Source organism: Tachypleus tridentatus, chromosome 7, assembly GCF_004210375.1.
Source record: "Tachypleus tridentatus isolate NWPU-2018 chromosome 7, ASM421037v1, whole genome shotgun sequence".
NCBI classification, from domain to species: Eukaryota; Metazoa; Arthropoda; class Merostomata; order Xiphosura; family Limulidae; genus Tachypleus; species Tachypleus tridentatus.
The window spans coordinates 70,580,248-70,603,485 of record NC_134831.1 but is presented as its reverse complement, the minus strand read 5'-3'; the positions used below and the strand labels follow the sequence as shown (position 1 = coordinate 70,603,485).

At 34.6% G+C, this 23,238-nt stretch overlaps 1 protein-coding gene across 1 annotated transcript in view; it reads right to left on the bottom strand.

The window, feature by feature from the left end:
* LOC143255932 (RYamide receptor-like) overlaps positions 1–22,354 on the bottom strand; it is a 41,130-nt gene extending 18,776 nt beyond the window's left edge. The window contains exon 1 of the mRNA XM_076512368.1: positions 21,681–22,354. Within this exon, the coding sequence (XP_076368483.1) occupies positions 21,681–22,054 (374 nt within the window). The 5' untranslated portion in view covers positions 22,055–22,354. The remainder of the gene's footprint in view (positions 1–21,680) is intronic.
* Between the last annotated feature and the right edge of the window lie 884 nt (positions 22,355–23,238).

Sequence of the window (23,238 nt, the reverse complement as noted above, 5' to 3'; positions counted from 1 at the left end):
AAATAAACATGTTTGACATTGAAACACACTTGTATTTACATATTATACCCTTCTTTCGAAATTAGCAGACTTTCGCCTCTTTTTAGCGGTAATAATCTTAGGTGTAAGAGAATTGTAGAAAAACCTATAATGGTTTTGCTTTAAACAATAATTTCTTTTTTTTCTGCAGATTGAAACAACCGAGATTAATGTGTTTCTATAATACTTCAACTTTTCTGTTTATTTCAGCTGCCTTGGTACGCCAGTAGTAAAAAGTGTTTAAATTAATAATACCAAAATAATATATAAGACGTTCAAAGCAAATGTTTTCGAAGCAATGGGTTTTAGTAGGTAGGGTAAAGCTCAATGTAAAAGACATATTTCTACAATTAGTGCCTAACTTTATTCAGATATGAGTCATTCTAATCAACCCTCCTAGACTATGGGTCGGTGTGGCCTTAGGGAGTGTGCCTAACAGTTAACCTGTGAGTTTATGATTCGCAACCCTTTACCACAAAAAGGTATTCAAATCTTTGGAGTCGTGTGATAATATGTTTTTGTTTAATTTTGCGAGATGTTACTCGACGACTATGTGCACTAACCATTACTCATTTAAAGGTTGTAGAATAGAGAGAAAATAGCTTGGCTGCACCATCCATCGCCAGTTCTTTGGCGAGTGTCCCTTGCTGGTACAGCGGTAAGTCTGTGGATTTATAACACTAAAATCAAAAGTTCGATTCCCCTCGCTGGACTCATCAGATAGCCATGTGGTTTTGCTATAAACAAAAAGCACTCACTCTTTGGTTACTCTTTTACAAACGAAAAGCGAGATTGACTGTTACATCATAAAGTTTCCACGGTTGAAAGAGTGTGCATGCTTGGTGACGGGATTCGGACTCGTGATCCCCAAATTACGAGTCGAACACTCAAATTACCAGACTATAATAAGCCTCTATGATATAAGAGTGGCAATCAAAACCCACGAACCGATCAGACAAGATTAGCTCAAGAGTTGGCATCATTTGAAAAAACATTGCACAAAATGCGGTCATTGATGTAGTAAATGTTTATCATGACACCGAAAGAATGTGTTGTATTGTAAGCAATTGAATACTTATCACTACATATAAAGAATATTATTTCTTATGAAATACTAAATATTCATCACGACACAGAAAGGACGTATTTTCATGATACAATAAATATTTATCACCACACAGAAATGATGTGTTTTCTTGATGTAATAAATATTTATCACAACACAAAAAAAATTGCTTTCATATGAGATGCTGAATATTTATTATGCAAAAAATAGGATGTGTTTCCTTATGAAGTTACGTAAAAAGATGATATATTTCTTTATGAGATTTTAAATACATATCACGCATGTAGGATAGTGTGGTTCCTTTTAAAAATTGAATGTATATTATAAAATCGTAAGTTACTGTAAAGAAACTAAGAGCTTAACCAACTTTCTGGAGGTCAAATGAAGCTTTGATACACATAGGACAATAATTGAAAGAAAAGTTTGGCCTGAAGTAAATGGTCTTCATCTTTCATTCCCTCACCACTGACATAAAAAATAGTAATATGAAAGTTGACCTTATATACCTTATAACTGAGACAAGTGGAAATACTTGGCTTGTTTTCCGTATCACTTATTGGAATATTAATTTTGTAAGTTGCACGTAAAATTAGTTCTATACAAAAACAAAGTGATTTCAATATACATATGTATTTTTGACTGCTGTGAGATAAATAGTAAAGAAAACATTATCCACAGAGTGAGTTGGTAATTAGTAGGTTAAAAATATCCGCTTAACTTTGCGTGATGGGTGTCAAATGTTTACGTGTTCCAACGACAGAATTAAATACGTGATGAACGGCAGAAATGGGACACGGTCATGCTTCCATATTTACCTCAAGTGGAATTTTTGTTACGTTGTACGAATTCTTGCGACGTACTTGGAGCGAATATATACTTTGTAAGAATTTTATAGCCAGAAGTCAGATTATCTCTTCACAACGTGTCAAATAACCTGACTTTAACTGCGTTTTTACTGTAACAGCGCGTAGTTTTCTTCTTTGTGTCTAACACGTAGCACATTTATGAATCAGTTCGTCAACAGTTAGACAGATGTTACGACACATTTCAACAAGGAATACAGTAGTTTTATACAAGTAACCTCGTGTATAAACATAGTTTAACATCTTTAGAAAAAAACAGCCCCAATATTTTGTTATCATTTGTCTTTCTTTGATATTATCTTAACATTTTGCACATATATTTGTCATTCCTTTTTAACCAAGTACATTATGGGATAGCGTTTAAAACACTTTTTTCTCAAATATTTAAAACATCATTTTATTATGATTATCACAACAGTATTTTGAAATTAAATAATTTAATCTTAGATCTACTCGAAGTTTCGTACTGCATATTATTTATTTATTAATAATAAACTTAACTTATTTCAATGCGTCCTACACCCTATTTATAAACCTAGTTGAAGCATTCGTGTACAAACTGTGGAGTGTGGCTTTAAACGGCTTTTTCACCGTGTGTTAATCAGTGATTTAATCTTATGTGGAGACTGAATGTAAATACGTGTAGTTATATATACCAAAACAACATTCTAAAAAGAAACAAGATTTATTTATATCGAATATATAAATGTCTAAACTGCGTTAACTTTTTAAATAAAGCGAAACTAATTATTTTTATCATAACAAACATGCTTCTACGAGAACATGCTGATACAGCATATAAGATTTAGAAGAGAACGCACAGAGTGTATATTATTTAATCCACATGCAGCTGATTATAGCTAAGTGACGTAAACGATCACGGAACGTACAATTAGAAGACTTTTGAACAACAATGTCAACAGTCATATTCGAGTCAACAGCACTCGACTCGTAATCCGAGGGTCACAGGTTCGAATCTCCGTCACATCAAACATGCTCGCCCTTTCAACCATGGGGGCCTTATAATGTGACGGTCAATCCCACTAGCCGTTGGTAAAAGAGTAGCCCAAGAGTTGTCGGTGGGTAGTGATGACTAGCTGCCTTCCCTCTAGTCTTACACTTCTAAATTATAAACGGCTAGCGCAGATAGCCCTCATGTAGCTTTCCGCAAATTTCAAATCAAACCACTATTAAAAAATAACAAAAGATTCAACATGTTGAAGTATCGTGTTTTCATATAGCAAATTCACATCGAGCTATCTGCTGAGCCTACCGAGAGGAATCAAACCCCTGATTTCAGCGTTGTAAGTCCGCAGACTTTGCGCTGTTCTAGCGGGGAGCGAAGTTGAAGTAAAATATTGTTGATAAAATTAATGCTCTCAATAAAAAAACAATTTAGAAAGCAAAACACCAGGAATAAAAATAAGGTGCAGCAGTAACAACGAACAAAGCGTTGCCAATAAACAGAAGGCCGTCAATAAAAGGAAATTTTAAGAGATAAAACGTTGTCAACAAAAAAAAGTATTGCAACGAGCAAGACACTGTAAATAAAATGTGCTGTCAACAGGTAGATGTTTATTTTGCTTTCTTTGCTTTTTTTAATTTCGCGCAAAACTACACGAGAGCTATCTGAGCTAGCCGCACTTAGTTTAGTAGTGTAAGACTAGAAGGAAGTCAGCTAGTAATCACCAGCTTCCGACAACTGTTGAGTTACTCTTTTACCAACGAATAATGGGATTGACCGTCACTTTTTAGCGCCCCCACGACTGAAAGGGCGAACTTGTTTGGTGGGACGGAGATTCGAACCTGCGACCCTCAGATTAGGAGTCGAGGGCCCTAACCACCTGGATATGTCGCATTACACAGTAAAAGTACCGTCAGCAAGTATAACAATATCAACAAATAGGCCGTTAGAAAACAAGACACTATCAATAAGTAAACAGTTTATAAAGTAAAAGAAAAGATCACCACCAAAATATGGGACATTAAAGAAACTAAAGAAAACTGCATTCAAAATTCACCATAAATTACTGAAATATGTAGAATTTAGTTAAGATATTTTCAAAATACACACCGAGTGGAGAGAAAATCTTTGTGAAAGACGTTAAAATTATTTATGAACTCCAGCAATATCGCCACAGTGTAGAGTACCCAGTAGTTAATGTATTTAAAGAAAAATACGCTCGCTCTCAAAAAGAGTTTACTGGGATTTCGATTATTTTCCTACAAAAGAAGGATCCCTTTTGTTAACTCTTTTGGCAACAGATAAATACTTAAATTTTACAAAAATTATTGATTGAAACATTGCTGAGTTATTTCGAAGTTTTTGCCTTAAGTCATCCGATAATTAAACTGATACATTAGAGGGAAAGGAACATTACCCACAGCCGCCTTTTGGTCTACTTTTTTTTAAGCAAGTGGTGGAATGTCACCGTTACCCTTACAGTGCAACTAGGCTTCTAATTGCAGAAGGCATTTTTATGATAACGGTCTGCAAAACGTGAGCACTCGAATTCCCAGTCAGAACACACTTACTACCAGGCCACGCTCAACATAAGTAGGATCTGTCTTAATTCGTTTACCAACAGGAAATCCTCCTTGAACAAACATAATTTCCTTCTTATTAGTAAGTAATATAAATACCTACCTTAGGTTGATAAGAGTACATTTCTATAATGCTTAATTTTAGGAACAAGTTAAGTAAGGTACTTCAAACGCTCCCAAGGTGGGTTGGAAACTATTTTTGATTATCTGTAACTGTCGGAAAATAGTTAGTGCGATATGTTTTAGAAAGTTGCGATAGTTATAAAGGATCATCAGCACGTAGCTTTAACTCTTTGGCAATAAAAAATTAAAATTTATTACGCAACGTCTTGCAGTTATTCAGACATAACTTCTTTAAAAAACTCAATAGATTATCAGAATAATCAATATAGGCCCAGTTTAATTTTTTCTATGTCTCTTCAGCGATGCATGTTTTGGGGAAATTCAAATTTTATTTGCATTTTATTTTGCCAAACGAACAATTGTAAGTACGGCTCTCATTTTAATTTCTGAGAATAAGTAGAGGAGTGTTTGTTTTGTTTTGGAATTTCGCACAAAGCTACTCGAGGGCTATCTGTGCTAGCCTTCCCTAATTTAGCAGTGTAAGACTAGAGGGAAGGCAGCTAGTCATCACCACCCATCTCCTACTCTTGGGCTACTCTTTTACCAACGAATAGTGGGATTGACCGTCACATTATACACCCCCACGGCTGGGAGGGCGAGCATGTTTAGCGCGACGCGGGCGCGAAACCGCGACCCGCAGATTACGAGTCGCACGCCTTACGCGCTTGGCCATGCCAGATAGAGAAGTGAAATAATAAATGTTGTATCTAGATACATATTGAGTCAATTCACAGAATAAATAATGATAATGAATTCGTATTAAAATGTAGTAACATATTATATTCATATATATATTTAACCATAAAATATAACCAGACTACTATATATTCCAAAATACATATAGGACCCGGCATGGCCAGGTGGTTAAGACACTCGAGTGGTAATCCGAGGGTCCCGGATTCGTATCCTCGTCACAACAAACATGCTCGCCTTTTCAGACATGGGGGGCGTTATTACGTGACGGTCAATCGACTATTCCTTGGTAAAAAAGTAGCCCAAGGGTTGGCGATGGGTGATGATGACTAGCTGCCTTCCCTCTAGTCTTACATTGCTAAATTAGGGACAGCTAACGCAGATAGCTCTTGAGTAGCTTTGCGCCAAATTCAAAAACAAACAAACAATAAAATACATATATGAAAAACACAGACAGTGGTTAAAACAGAACCCAATATTGAACCCTCATATTCTCGACTTCTTTGCATATCTTTCTTTGCCTTATGTACGTTATGAAATATTTTGACGTATTTGCCTGTTACAACACTCATTGTTAAGAACTAACTTAAAACTTAATTAACTTACCTATTTTCAATGTAGAATACACAGGAAATGTTGGCGTTACTTAGTAGGATAAATTAGAACATTAATGCTATTTTTTTAATATTTTTTGTCCTGTATATTATTAGGGATCCTGTAACCAGTAATAGCATGAACCCATGGAATCCATGAAGAACCTACCGTTGGCTTTAACATCAAATAATTATATATCAAAACTTACAGTACTGGAAACAATTGTGTAAATGCGCAAATTATACACATATAGAACGCACAGAGAATGATTAACCATAATGAATGGCGAATGTATGATTATTACTTCTATTATTATAAAAATACAGAACAAAAACGAATAAGCTTTCATACTACCAAACTATCAATGTACTATTGGAATATTATTCTAAACGTCCTGCAATTCAGTCTAGCTGTATGGTTCTAGTTTTTCATACAAGTCCAGGTATCTCTTCATTATACTTTTGTAGGTTTTGAATCGTTTTATTGGAGAAAGCTGACACCCTCTCCTTCAGATCTTATTTCTGATGGTATAACATGACCTAAGAAAATCTATTTCTACCGTTCTGATTGCCAACCATTTTGTATATATTTCCAATAACACTAGTAATGTTTTAGCATAGATAAGCCTTGGTCAACAAGCATGCTTTATTCTAGACGTACTTTGGCCATAATACCGTTCTTCTCTCTGTTATCAAATAAACTAAATTAAATATTACCAAATACCCTGAATTCATTTACCTGTAAAAGCTCTTCCTCCAACTTTGTTCGTCCCCTTTTTAGAAGTCTAACACTCTGTTCAGCTTTTTGATTGCTTATATCTCTTATACAAAGGTTCTTAGCAGTTACACCTCCACTGAACCTATTTCGTAATAATGTGATTGTTACTGTTCCATAGGTAGCGTTCACATTCGTATTTATAGTTAGGTCATTGGCAGGATCTTCATACGATCGTCGTGTATCACGTAATGTTTGGTTTGGCTACTTTCAAACACAAAATAACACAATGGGCAATTCGTGCTCTACCCACCACACCACAAGTATTGAAAGTTATGAAACGATCAGGTCTAACCCTAAAAAGCCGACTTTCAAAGTCTCATCACACTGCAATGAACTAAGGACCACTCTTAGAAAAACGTGCTTGCAACATATAGATGGGTGTCTTGTCCCCAGTGCTGTTTAACAGATTACAGATAACATGATACATGCATAAAAAAAACTGGAAGAACTACACATAAAATGATAGAAAAATAGGTTGACTCTCTTTATAAACAACGACATGAAAGAAGCACAGTCGAAGATCGTTGATTAACTAACTAATCAGGGTCAAGTAACACGTGACCTGAAACCACCACTCTCTGAACAAATCCTCACCAAAGCTACCAAGTACACTGACAAGAAAATGCAAAGCTCTCTTCGTCGAACAACTATGACCACAAATGAATAGGGACAAAGGATGGCGCCTATATTTGTAATTATTTTATTTTTCATCCTATCTTTTTGTTATTTAAATCTGTAACTTTGATATAACTTTTGTTTATTACAGGTAACAGTTAATTATTAGAACAATTTTTTTCATCGATAAGCTTTACTACTTAATATGTCTAAGGAGCGATGTAGAAATTCATGTTATAAATTCGACAATAATTTATCATTTAAACCATTTGAAGATTTGTGCTGTCGTTACGGTTTGTGTTTAGGTGTAGCACTCTTGAAGAATAATGTAAAGCCTAATTAAGGCAAAAAAAAAGAATTTAATTTTATAAGATCGTTTATTTCTTGCATTGAAATGTATTTTATACAGCAATCTGTATTACAGAATATAGATAAAAACGTTTTAAGCTTGCAAATGAAGTAAATAACAGATCAAGATTGCTTAATGTATTTTTACAAAACTAGAACACGGTTGTATAAAAAAATATTTAATTAGTTTTTAGTTCATATTTTCAGCAGTATACCCATGTGCTATAATTTTAACCTTCTTGCTTGTTTTCCGGAATCAATGTTTTAAACGAATATTTACTAACTTTCAGGCTTACCGTGAATCCTAAATAAAGTATAATCACTTCAAGATCCCAGTTCAGCAATCGTTAAATGCAATAAAATATTCTATAATATCAAAAAATGAAAAAGACGAATTAAGCCTAATTCTAGTTGCTCACTTTTCCAACTGGTGAGTTCCAAAGAAATAACTCGTTTATTTTCAAAAATATGCAGCGGAAATATGGGATCAAAAATAGATAAAGGTATCTACGCCATCTTTTCCTGACTGAACCTCACTTGTTGTTGAAGAAATATAATTAAAAATAGATAAACACAGTACTATCAGGTAAGGTTTTAACTAACTATTTATGCAAACTTGACAGTTATTGAGTCTGAAGCAAAGTGAGTTTTGCGTAAGCCGTCAATAGTTCTCTTAAAAGCTGACTGAATGTGAAAAATAAAAAAAGACTTATAACAGATTGTTATTTTATGGAAGAAGTCACACATAAAACTATTTCATTATAAAAAACAAAATGCTCACAGGTTATAAATAAGCCACGACACGAATTGAATGAACCATTTTAATTCTAAAAAAAACGATAGTAGATACGGGTATATTTGTAATCGTCAAGTATAGCAGTTTTTCATTGAATACGGTGTATTTGCTTTATTTTAAGTTAAGCATAAGTTAAGTTTAGTATAAGAATTAATATCGAAAGTAACGTAAATGATGTAATTAAACTGTGGCTTCATTTTATGTACAAGCAAATTCTCTTTTAAACGGAAACTCTGTTCATCATTGGCCATTGTTAAGATCTTAAAACAGTTTGAGCTAACGAATACGTCACATTCCTCTAAATATGGTTTATAAAATTACCTGTCCTTTCTGCCAACATGGTTATATTGGTCACACTACTAGTCCGTGTGAACATGGAAATGTAAAGTATTCGAATAGATCAAGTTGGTTTTGTTTGTTTTAAATTTTGCACAAAGCTACACGAGAGCTATCTGCGCTAGCCGTCCCTAATTTAGTAATGTAAAGCTAGAGGAAAGCCAACTAGTCATCACCACCCACCGCTAACTCTTGGGCTACTCCTTTACCAACGAATAGTGGGATTGACTGTCACATTATATCATCCCCACGGCTGAAAGGGCGAGCATGTTTGGTGTGACTGGGATTCGAACCCGCGACCCTCAGATTACGAGTCATGTGCTTTGTCCACTTGGCCATGCCGGGCCAGATCAAGTTGATCAACATGCTGTAAGTCAGAAAGACGCAATTTTTTTACTAAACTAGTTTTCACATCTTAATAAGAGTCAATAATGGATAGATCCTCAGTAGAAAAAACTGCACCATTTCCGTCTTTAATTTGCTCTTGGTTTAATAATCATGACCTTCGCATTGTGCAGTTCATTAAAATGTAATACCGAGAATCAACAATTCAAGTACCTGTTAACAAATTGGTGAATGGGTTTTAAGTTTTGATCAATCAATCGTAATGTCAACTACAGTTGTAAGATTCGATAACTGTGATTATCCGTTGATTTTTTTTCCTCACTGCCTGCAACAACTTTCCTAATTTCATCATGTCATCTTTATCTATTAATTTAATTAACTCATTTAAATCTCTTTCTGCCTTTAACTCCCTTTCCTTCGATTTTACGCCTCAAAATATCTACCATACGGATCTATGTGCCCAAATTAGCGCATCTTCCATTTCCTACATATGTCCAATATTTCTTACTTCCTCACTAGTTTCTCTATCAATTCAGATGGTCTTCATCGTTCGTCTATAGCACCATGACTTACTGTGGTCACCACCATGTACAGTAGATATAAGTGTAAGTAACATTTTACTCTTCACTTCTAGATATTCACAGTATTTGCTTTATCCCACATTTCTCCTCACTACTGGTATATTTGTTTCAAACTCTTTATCCTTTTTCTTGATACATATTCTAGGAGCTTTCTCAGATCGTCAGATTACCATTTTGTTAGTTTTGTTGGCATTTATTTCGAGTTCATAGTGTTTATTTTATTAACATGCCTGTCAAGTAACCGTCACAAATATTCCTCATATTCATCCTTATAAACTGTAACATCATATCTTTTATCACAATTCCTCCAACGTCTTGGGGTGGCCTCCAAGTACACAAGTGATTACAGCGATGTTTTAACCAAATGTTTCTTATTATTAAGCCTTTTCTGCCTACAGAATTGTATTAATATATTTCCTTCCTCCAAAACCATGTTTTCCAACAAGTAATCATTCCTTCATTCACGTACTTCTATATAAAAGTCATGCATTACCATCAAATATTCTTCTGACTTCAATCTCTGCAGAGCTTTCTCAACATTCATATAAAATATTTCGATTTCATCTTCTGCACTATCGGATGAAACGTACAAAATTGAATGGTTAGTAACATTAACAAGAAGCTTTTCACAGTTACATAATTCTTACTTCCATATCAGACCACTCCTTTCTGAAACCCATTTCCTACTTCCCTAGCAGGTCACTTCTTTGTGAAGCCCAGTTCCTCCTTCCCTAGCAGGTCACTTCTTTGTGAAGCTCAGTTCCTACTTCCCCAGCAGACCACTCCTTTGTGGAGCTCATCTCGTGCTGAATATATAAATTTTCAGGCTTTACTAATAAGCGTCCCTAAATCAGTTTATCTAATCATACTAAGTGCTAGTATATCACATTCCAATATTTTCATCACCCCGCACACATTGCTCAATCTTCCAATTCTGTATAGAGTCCTCATATTCCTTTATCTTCATTGTTATTTTCATTTTGACATATAAACATCCCCACTGATGTTTTTATGCACTCCAATATTAGAATTTTCGCACCACCACAAAAGTTGGCTTTGTTGGCAGTCCATCATTACGTAATCTGTATTGTTTGTGAGACAAAATTATCTTCTTTTCATCGATATGAGAAATGGTTATAAAGCGAAAGGTATCATTATTATGTTTATTACAATTTATCAAAATATTATTTCTCTCTTCGTATATGCAAATTTAATGGTTCATGTTGGGCTATGCTAATTTTTTTTTTTTATTTTTGTTAAGCTAGTCAATCACTTGTGCTCTCCATCTCTAATCTTAACACATAAGACTACCACATCTTTGTAACGCAGAAGTGAGATATAGGCATACAAACACCCATTTATATACTATTAAACACATATCGTTTCATATATAAATGTATTATCACTTATAAGCCCAATGATTCGCGACAATGGAATCGACTAAAATGTTTATCATGTAGCTAGTGACATCAACTCTAAGGATGTGTTCTGTTTATCACTTATTAGTAAGATTAACTCTAAGAATACGTTCTGTTTGTCACTTAACTAGTAAGACCAGCTCTAAAGATGCGTTCTGTTTATCACTCAACTTTTAAGATCAACTCTAAGAATGTTTTCTGTTTATCACGTAGCTAATGAGAGCAGTTCTAAAGATGTGTTCTCTCATAAACAAGAAGAGCCGAAATCTTGTCCTTGGAAAAATGCAAGAACAATAAATATCAGATATTTCTTATATTTCACACTTGTTGTGCCTCCAGTGGCTCAACTATAAGTCTGAAGGCTTATAATGTTAAACATTTGGTTTCGATACCCCTGATGGCCACGGCATAGATATGTCCATTATGTAGCTTTGGGCCTAATAACAAAAAATATCCTTTAGTGGTGAGATAATAGAGCCAAAAACAACTTTTTCAGGAACTGTTTACACTAACAAAATGTCAAAATCTGTTCTTACTCGTTTATGAAATGTAATATGAACAATAACTCTATGTAACACAAGTCTTGTTCTTGGATAGTATGTGTTATTTCTTAATTGCTTACGGAATTGCGTACAGAAAATGGCCATTATTCCCTTCAAACGTTGCTTTGGTGACCTGGATGATGAAATTTAGAATTAACCTATTTTCTATGTAAAAACGGGCAAATTTGCACATTTTCATTTACATAAGGTCTGAATGAAACAACATATGAATCAAGATTTACATGTTTTTATACTAAAGTTATATAAAAATGAACAAAAATGTTTAAAACTGAGTAGTTTTTCGAGATCTGCGACTGTAATGTAAATCACTTGAAGGTATTGGCCCCCAAATATAGTCTCCCATCATGTTTTCGTTATACGTTCCTTGGTAGCAGCGTCCAAAGTCCAGTATATCTTGGTGGATGCACTCGCCTTGCTCCTCAAAGTATGCTCCCATGTTCTCCTGAAATTTATCAAGATGAGTGTCAAGGACATAGACTTTCAGGGACATCCTGCAGCCCATTTTGCCGTAGTTCCTGGAAGGTACTTATAGGCTGCAGACTCCTTATCAGAGCTGTGACAAATTGTTTCATAAGACCCAATTTTATGTACAATGGTGGGAACAACACCTTCTGAAGGTCCACTAGTGGCTCACACTTAACATTGTGCCTCTCCACAGAGAACTCGGTCCGTTGTAGCCAGTGCTTCCTGTTGTAAGGCGCTGCGGTGTCCCTGCCGTCCCAAAAACAAAGATAACAGGGAGACTTGGTAAAGCCACCTTGAAGACCCATCAGGAATGCCACCATTTTGAAGTCTTCGATAATCTCCCAGCCATACTTATCATACTTCAAGGCTTCTAGCAAGGTCTTAACGCTGTTGTATTCCTCTTTGAGGTGCACCTCAAAGAAAGTTACTTAAATTTCAAAAGGTCTAAAATTTGTATAATACGAAATCTTACTATTCAAGCAATCAAAAATTGTCCGTCTTACCTTCTAGAGTTTTTTTGCAGTACTTGCAGGTTAAACGAGGTACCCAGGGTTTGTCTTGATCCCTGACAGACATGCCAAAATATGTCTTGTAGGCTTCACACATTTTAGCAGATGTTGTCACAGAGTAGTTTTTCGCTATTGTCATGATAAATTGGCCACATAATAGCAGAATGTTTCTGGAGAATGCTTTCAACTTCTTGATGCCATCTCTGATAAAATCAGATAGGTCTATGTGTTCACTTAGGTAGCTAGAACTAAAATGAAGTGGTAAGCCCCTGTGTATATATATATTACTATGGAAAGTTCTAGAAAGTCCTAAAAGGTTCTTGAAAATTCTCGTAAGTTTTACAACATTCTGAAAGTTCTTGAAAACTCTTGTAAGTTCGAGAAACTTTCATTACCCATGTCACAAAAGCAAAATTTCAAGAGAAAAATAGGTGTTTTCCATTTACTTTCGGCATAAGCAACTGGGAAATGACACTTTTTGCCCAGGAACAAGAAAATGTAAAAAATTCTGACATAATGTAAGTATTACCTTTTTTTTACTTATTTCCTTGGAATAAAATGAGCAGCGGCAAGTTTATTATTTTTAAAGTGTCAGTCACTTCCATAAATGTAGTTAACTGCTTTATGTCATTCTTGGACTTCTACATAAACAATAAATATCCGCCTCTAATGTAGTTTCCTCGAATTACATGCGACCAAATCTTCTTTTTAGGGACCATCTATTTTAACAAAATGTAGCAGTGAGTGTTTCCTATTTCTTGCGATAGATCTTTAACAGCAAGGTTGTGGTGATTGGGTATCAATCATTATCATGGTTAGAAGCATGCCTATACGATTACTTACGTATTCAGAAACCATAACACGACTTGACCACAGTCAGTACACATCACAGAGTGTAAAGATCTGCCCGGAGGATAAACCAAGGCTTACAACGTTATCTGCTGAATTTAGATTCCAATGCATTGGAGAAGAGGAACGACTAAGGAAAGTTAGAAATCAGAAGTACAATAGAAGAAAAACATTGGATAAAATGATAAAAAAGCCTTATAGATTCAACTAACTGATAAAATACACAGCCAAGCTAATAAAAAGGTATCAAAACATAGGTATCTCCACTGTAGGATTTACAACTTGGGTACTCTGATTTACCTATGCTTGAGAGAACATTATAAATGGATTTTCTATTGTTACGACTGTTTCTACTCCTTCGCTTTTGGATGAAAGAAATATCTTGAAAAATGTTCTGTAATACCATTGCATACGGATGTTTTAAACCATAATTTCGACAAATAAGTTACTCTTTTAAAATGTTAACAACTAAATAACTTTCCTTCGTTACTTTTGTGGTTGCAGTAAATACACTTCATGATTATGGACAAAACGTAATCGACAGTATTGTCGATACAGCACTCACGCAAATGCAGTTTTGATCACAATACCACCCTAACGACCTGACACGAAATACCTCTTTTCCTTCAACATTACTGTATTTCATATCGCTACATAAAACCTACATTTTTACAGTCGTACTAGTGGTATTAGTAAGCGAAAAGAGCCAAAATCCATTACATATTCAGCAGTCTTTCCGTTCCAACCTTGTTCACAAACTAACACATTTTGCATATCAAGTATCTATTTCACGAAATACACTTGTATTAAATTTGCAAAAAAAAAATAAATGTTAGAATTTAAAAAACAGTTTATAGATAAAACACGCCTGTGTTCAGACAGTTTAGAATACCTTCGTTAATATGTTCAAATACTACGTTATCAAAAAGTTGTTAAACCCATCATAAATAATACTCTCATACATCACAAACATCAATAAAAGTCCACAATCTATTTTCCTACGTTAAAATAGATGATAGAAAAAGACATATTATGAAAATTATTATTTTAATACAAGTTCTTAAAATACATGACTAACTATCTAATGTAACATTGGCATATTTATTTATTTATTTTTCTAATTTAAAACCAAGTATGAGATTATAAAATAAACGAGCCGAGGAGAATGTTTGCGTTTATATAATTTTTATATCTACAATTTTGGTTTTCTGAATCACTTAAAAGGGAAGGATATATTTCTTAGAATTCTCATTTCTGTACTTAACAATTGCACTGTTTTATTTGGCGAACACTGAAATAGCCTTTATCATATAAGTTTCATGAATGTTATCTGATGTATCTTTAGTCATAAGGTTACAATAAGATTAGTTAAACTGTGCTAATACTTAAAGGTGATTATAAAGAAACTCCATGAACACTTCTGGAAACTTTAACTAGTATAAAGATGTTACACTCTTTGGTAACTGTCCAAAGTATTACAGACTTATACGTATAGACGATTAAGTTTATTCGTGTAAGCTATGCTTTGGCTAATTACTAAAATGCAATTTCATTGAGTGCTTACTAAATTTTGATTAAACGCAGGAAAATACGCGTCTTTATTTCAAAATTATAAACTCAAGTAGCAAAACTTGATAATAGAAATTGGTCAAATGCGTTATGAGTAAAATGATACAAATATTATTTTAGACCATCGGATTCTTATGTATTGGAAGTTCAGAAGAGTCGTTGGGAAGTAAAGGTTCAATAAAAGTTTCTACTGTTTGATGTTAAACCAAGTATAATATTCAAACGTTAAGAGTAAGAAAATATATCTTTTCGGACCTAAATAGGCGCAAATAAACAGAAGAGAAACCTGTTCTATGATATTGTTAAATCAGCTACTGTCATACAGTTACAGGTATCACTAAAGATAGTCAATCCATTTTATAAGAGCTATTGATATGTGAACTATGGCACCATGGGCAGTATTTCAAGAGTGTCTTAGGACAGGGAGACTATGTCACAACCCTTTCACATTGTCGAATAACTATATACCTACATATTTCAGTAAAATGGAAGTTATTATTAGTAAAGCACACATAATATTTGTTAACAACATGCAATAACGTATCACACGCAAGTTTTAGTTTTTACACTATAGTTTTTACAAGCTCTCCTGCAAAGCAACAACTTGTGTACGGACTTACAACGCTAAAATCTGATGTTCAATTTGTTTGGGTAAATATAGTAGAAAACTTAGTATAACTTTGCTCTAAAACAAAGATTATCACTGTTTAAAAACAAAACAAACAGGTAATTAAAATAGCAAATTTTGCTCAAACGTATTAAGTAATACATGTTTCCTAGAAACAATAAATACATGAATTATGCTTGTGTGAATACGTACGTATTTTTACGAACATTTGTCGCAATCTAATAATAACCCAACACAGCATTCTTAAATCATCATTTAGAAAATAGCATTTTAAATTGAAGTATTGAAAAAATAAACTTTCCTTTCAGCATTAACTTTAAATTAATATATTGAAAAATAAATGCACTGGTAAAAGTTTCAAATTATCTGCTTAAGGCTTAATATCTTTTCAAGAACATTCAGTTTTTCAATAACTAGAAATAGATTTCACAGGAGGTGTGGTAACAATTAAACACTAACAAAGCGCAACTCATAACACTCCATGTGAATATGGCATTTGAAAAGTAAGTGAGTTAGCTTACAATTAAATATGTTATGAAAGAAATTAAAAACTCTTAAGATGTTGCAACTGGTTTAAATTTAAATCACAGTTGTTGTTGGGTATTTTATATATATAAACATTTTCACACACTATTTATTGGTTTGTTTGTTTTTGAATTTTCGCGCAAAGCTACTCGAGGGCTATCTGCACGAGCCGTCCCTACTTTAGCAGTGTAAGACTAGAGGGAAAACAGCTAGTCATCACCACCCACCGCCAACTCTTGGGCTACTCTTTTACCAACGAATAGTGGAATTGACCGTTACATTATAACGCCCTCACGACTGAAAGAGCGAGCATGTTTGGTGCGACAGGGATTCGAACCCGCGACCGTCACATTACGAGTCGAACGTCTTAACCCACTTGGCCATGCAGGGATCCCTATTTATTGGTGACATGTTTATTGTAGGCTCAATCCTTTCAGCTCTTACGTTAAATACTATTTTATTAAGTAGACGTTTTAATAGCTAATCCTTAGCTAATTAGTTTCCCTAATTGTAAATGCTATACTATTAAATCCAGATATAGTAATCATGTTCACATGATCCTTAAAGCTGAGTGCTCTTTCTGAGTTTTTTTTATTCAACTGGTTCTACTTCAATGTTTTTAGCCAATAAAGAACCCATGATGGTAAATGTGTATAAATGAATAATAATTGTGTCTATTTATGTTTATACAATAAAATAGCTAGGCCAAAACAAAACTAGTCGCTTATAAAAGATAGAGAGACAAATATATCTAAAGTACAAGCTACAGTTTGGAAAACAAATATATTTCCACATAGCTTTGATTTCTCTTGACAAATCTCGCTTTTGAAAGAAATAAAAATTAGAACAGATGAGGGCGCTTAAGAACACACCTCACATCTAAGGATATCTACCACTCACAGTCTATAATCACTTGTGGAAAAGTAACTCATTCTAATGACATCACAAATAAAGAAAGGAACTTACAACAATTAGTCAATTATCAGAGAAATACAGACCACCGAAGGCGATTTATACAAACTGCAATGTTAACAAGTGCATTGTATCTGAGAAAGTACTTTTATTACAATTGATGATGTGCGTTAAAAGATTAACTATATTATTCATAGCTATTATCTAGCAAAAACACAGCTTAAGGAATAAGCTTAGTTTCTGTGTTGTTTTCCTAAGCCCAACGCTACACAACAGATTATCTATCCTCACCACGGTTCTGAGCTCTGCATTTAACGTGATAAACTTACTGAAAAGTACAGATGAAGAAAAATCTTAATAATGATAACTTATATCTATGTTTTATATAAGCGTTAGTTTGAGAAAGCAAATTTAAAATCAGCTCCGTTGACGAATTATTTATTCTGAAAAAAGTAGACTATTAAGATATAAGTACTATAAATGTTGATGAATTGGAAATAGGAAACTATAAAATATAATATTCTTATTTATCACTTAGATTTAAACATAAAGTAAACAATATTTTTGTATTTATCACTTAGATTTATACATAAAAGTAAACAATGTAAACATAAAATAAAACTTTTGGATAAAAGATAGTAAAGACTGAACTGGCACCTATAAACGAAAACCTTTTCAAGTTTTATCGTGTAAGGCCTGGCATGGCCAGGCGTTTAAGGCACTCAACTCGTAATCTGAGGGTCGCGGGTTCAAATCCCTGTCACACCAAACATGCTCGCCCTTTCAGCTGTGGGGGCGTTATAATGTGATGGTCAATCAATCCCACTATTCGTTGGTAAAAGAGAAGCCCAATAGTTGGCGGTGGGTGGTAATGACTAGCTGCCTTCCCTCTAGTCTTACACTGCAAGATTAGGGACGGCTAGCGCAGATAGCCCTCTTGTAGCTTTGCGCGAAATAAAAAAAAAAACAATTTACTGTGTACAATATTTCAGGCAGACGCCCTTTCTCGGGCAGTATAAGGCGCGATAGAAGATTGTTTTATATTTCGCGCAAAGTTACACGAAGCTAGCCGTCCCTAATTTAGCAGTGTAAGACAGTTAGTCATCACCACCCCCCGCCAACTCTTAGACTACTCTTTTTCCAACGAATAGTGGGATTGACCGTCATATTATAACGCCCCCACGGCTGAAAAGACGAGCATGTTTGGTGCGACGGCCATGTGAACGTCTTAAGCCACCTGGCCATGCTGGGCCGTGGTAGTAGATACAACTAGAAACACTCTTCAACTAGACTTTTGAACTACTTCTTTATTATCACTTATATAAGTTTTAACAATGTGCACATTTATCGTAATATAGACAAATACCAGTTTCATCTATTACTGAAGTGTACCTATATTTAAAGCATGTCACCAGGAAAAAGTTTGACGATTTTACTGATTTATTCTTATTTTTTCCATAACATGAGACTATAGCGTATAATAAAGATACAGTCATGTGAAAAAGTTAGGACACCCTATGAAAGCCTGTGTATTTTTGTAACATTTCTGGATATATAGATATTTAATCTCAGTTTGAACAATACTCAGAGATTATAGGAATATAACAAAACATATAAAACTAAAGAAAAGACTTTTCAAGATCTTCTGTAATTGTAATTCTACAAAAATGCATATTCTAACTGAGGAAAAAGTTAGAACACCCTACCCCCCAATAGCTAGTGTTACCTCCTTTGACTGAAATAACTGCAGTGAGACGCTTCTTGTAGCCATCTACCAGTCTCTGACATCGGTCTGAAGAAAGTTTGCCCCACTCCTTAATGCAGAATTCTTTCAGCTGTGAGATGTTTGAGGGGTTTCTTGCATGTACAGCCCGTTTCAAGTCACCCCACAGCATCTCAATGAAATTAAAATCTGGGCTTTGACTTGGGCATTCCAGGACTCTCCATTTCTTAGTTTTCAGCCAGTCCTTGGTGGATTTACTGGTATGTTTTGGGTCATTGTCGTGTTGCAGGGTCCAGGTCCGCTTCAGCTTTAACTTTCGTATAGATGGTCTCACATGATCCTCAAGCACCCTCTGATACACAGGAGAATTCATGGTAGATTCTATTATTCTGAGCTGTCCAGGTCCTGCTGCAGCAAAGCAGTCCCAAACCATAACACTACCACCACCATGCTTCACAGTTGGTATGAGGTTCTTTTCCTGGAATGCTGTATTTGGTTTACGCCAAACATATCCTGGTCTTTGTCTACATTCTCTCTGGCAAATTTCAGTCTGGACTTGATGTTTTTCTTAGAGAGCAAAGGTTTCCTCCTTGCACACCTCCCATGCAAGTTAAACTTGTGCAGTCTCTTTCTGATTGTAGAGGCATGCACTTTCACATCAACAGTAGCCAGAGCCTGCTGTAGGTCCCGTGATGACATGTTAGGATGTTTGGAGACATCTTTCAGCATCTTGCGGTCTGCTCTCAGGGTGAACTTGCTTGGACGACCAGACCTGGGCATGTTGGCAGTTGTTTTGAAAGCCCTCCACTTGTTGACTATTTTCCGGATAGTGGAATGGCTGATTTCAAATCTTTTGGGATCTTTTTAAATCCCTTACTAGACTCATTGGCTGCTACAATTTTCATTCTGAAGGCCTCAGACAGCTCTTTTGCTCTCACCATGGTGCTCACTCTCACTTCAACAGTCAGGAGCACACCAAACTAAATGTCTGAGGTTTAAATAGGGCAAGCCTCATTCAAAATGCTAAGTAACGATCTTCTAATCATGTACACATGGTGTGATACACCTGTGTGTGAGTTGAGCCATTTTAAGTGGGAATAAATGTGGGGGTGTCCTAACTTTTTCCTCAGTTAAAATATGCATTTTTTGTAGAATTACGTTTACAGAAGATCTTGAAAAGTCTTTTTTTCAGTTTTAATTGTTTAGTTATATTCCTATAATCACTCAGTATTATTAAAATTGATATTAAATATCTATATATCCAAAAATGTTACAAAACATACGCAGGCTTTCATAGGGTGTCCTAACTTTTTCACATGACTGTAGTTGAATTTGTATTGTTACATGTTTCTAGCGAAGCAAAGTTTATGATCTTACATGTGTTATTAAACAGTTGTTAATGGTTTAAAAATAAATGGCTGACCAAATAATTTAAAACAATTAATATCACATAAGTGAAGATGTTGTTTTATTACTTAGTACTTTAAGTATATGCTGTAGTTATAATGAGGTATGTCGAGAGACTAAAACCTTTAGTTCTCATGTACGACCAATTACAGTGACCAAACGAGTTAGCAGCTAGCAATTAAGTGGCCAGAGATCAAGAAAGTAATCGATGCTACATTTTGAATTTAAAATTGTATCCAGTTACATTTCTGACATGTTTTAATTTCTCATATTAAGAATAAAATAGATTAATGGGCATATTTTTTGTCTAGAAACACCTAATGAATTGTTTGTTTGTTTTTGAATTTCGCACAAAGCTACTCGAGGGCTATCTGTGCTAGCCGTCCCTAATTTCGCAGTGTAAGACTGGAGGGAAGGCAGCGAGTCATCACCACCCACCGCCAACTCTTGGGCTACTCTTTTACCAACGAATAATGGGATTGACCATATCATTATAACGCCCACACGGCTGAAAGGGTGAGCATGTTTGGCACGACCGGGATGCGAACTTATAGTCGCACTCTTTAACACGCTTGGCCATGCCGGACCACCTAATGAATCAACACTAAAACTTTAAAGGACATAATGAAGACACAGTAAAGTTGTGAAGAAAGTAAAAATAAGTAGAGCGAAAGAAAATGCAGATACGCAAATAAAAATATTAATATATGACTGAGATTTTTAATATAACATTCACAATAACCAATTAGTTCAATTATATAGAGCCGTACTTCGGCAGGTTCACTAATAAACAATTTTATAAAATTATATAAAGCCGTACTTCAACAGGTTTAATAACAAAATTATAAAATTTTATAAAGCCGTACTTTGGCAGGCTTACTAACAAACACAATGATAAAATTATATAAAGCTGTACTTCAGGTGGTTCAGTAAAAAAAAAATGATAAAATTATATAAAACCGAAATTCAAGTGGTTTAGTAACATATAAAATTATATAGAGCCGTTCTTCAGGTGGTTCAATAGCATAGAAAATTATAAAATGATATAAAGCCATACTTCACCAAATTCACTGACAAAGAAAATTATAAAATTATATTAGGCCATCTTCAAGTGGTTCAGTAACACACAAAATTATAAAATTATATAGAACTGTACTTCAGGTGGTTCAGTAAAAAAAATTATTAAAGTATATAGAGCCGTACTTCAGTGGATTCAGTAACAAGCAAAATTATAAAATTACTTAATACGATACGGCACGTAAACCTCACAATTAGCACAATAACAACTTGTTAATTTGATGGATAAATTGCTTAGCTTTTAGAGACGTTCTAAATTATATCGGCTTTTATTCGTTCAAGATACTAAAGTTAAGCTACATAATTCATTAATAAAAAATAAAAGATAATACTGACCTGTCTAAACCGATAACAGTTAGTGTGTAGACGCTAACGATGACTGAACAATGTTGCATAAACAACACAACGGGACAGAAAAATGGCTCGAAGATCCAACGGCCTAACATGAAGTCTGTGTAAGTGAAAGGGATAGAAAAGGTCGCCATGGTGATGTCAGAAGCAGCTAAGTTCATGAGAAAGGCCCTCAGGTCACGAGAAGATTTTTTTCCAAATGTTAAAACGACAATAACAGTTACATTTCCTCCTAATGCCAGTACAGCCGTTATGGAGTACAGTGTGATGAGAAAGACTTGTAAATCGGGTCCCAATGCCTCTAGTTCATGAATTATATCGGAAATGTTGCTGGCGTTTATAAAGTTACTAGGATCCATTTGGAGAAATTGGACTAATCAATAGCAGGAAAATTCTAAAAACATATCTATAATATTAACATAGACTGAACAGTACAATATGAAGGATATCCCACAAATCTATTTACCCGGGTGTGATTAATCGTATCTGTTTAGTTGAGTATGTCCGCTTACTGTTACGTGTGATGTAAGTGAAAAATTAGCTGTTGCGTCTGAACAGCTACTCACCGCCCTATTCAGTCTTCAACTTTTGGGACTCACCCATCGTCAGTAATGATGTTATTTCAATCGAGCTGCGCGCGCAATCAGCACACACCAAATGACAGACTAGCGTTTCGATGAGGATGGAAAACGACACGGGTGGATAGAACGTACGATGAATTAATATTTGGCGAATGCGATATAAATGGAGAGATGCAATCGTTTCACTAGGCTTAAAACAACGCATGGAGTTTTTGTTTTTCTTACAGCGTTCTATAAAAATTTTATAGTATCATAGATACCAGGCAGAAGGAATCTGTGACTTCTTAAGTAACAGGGTTTAAAGAAAATAAAGCAATTGAAAAGTTAAAGTACATACGCAAAGCAATTTCCTTTAACATAGATTTAACTACGTATAACAACTTCTTTCTTAAGCCTAATTCTTTAAAATGCTATAAAAATTACTTTTTTGGCTTTTATTGCCGTTTTGAAGCTTCTCCAGGAGAGATGCTTTGAAAAAATGTGTCAGTAGTATCAGATCTTTTTTTAATGACTTTTTTCCAACTGCACAACTATATTTTAACTTCATAATATATTAATATATGACGCCTTACTGAATCTCCTATAGTAACAAACGATCCAAGCAATGGAGAATATTCTAAAATACAATTATTTATCAACTTTGAAAATGGAATTTTATTATCTTAAACACATTCTCTTGATACTTATACATTTCAACTCACTAATATAAGTGAGTTTTCAACTTTACAAATATTTTTACAGGTGTGCAATTTGTGACCCACTGGACAACCCCCGAGTGACATATTACTTATTGCAATTGGTAAATGCATTAGACTGTGACCCACAATAAAATGCGATAGATGATTTACGACACTTAATTTTGCTATCATTCTTAAACTTACTGCTAGGTCACATGTTATTTTATATTTGCTATAAATCGCCTTCTCTACTAAAGTACCTTTTGCTGTGTCTACGATACAACA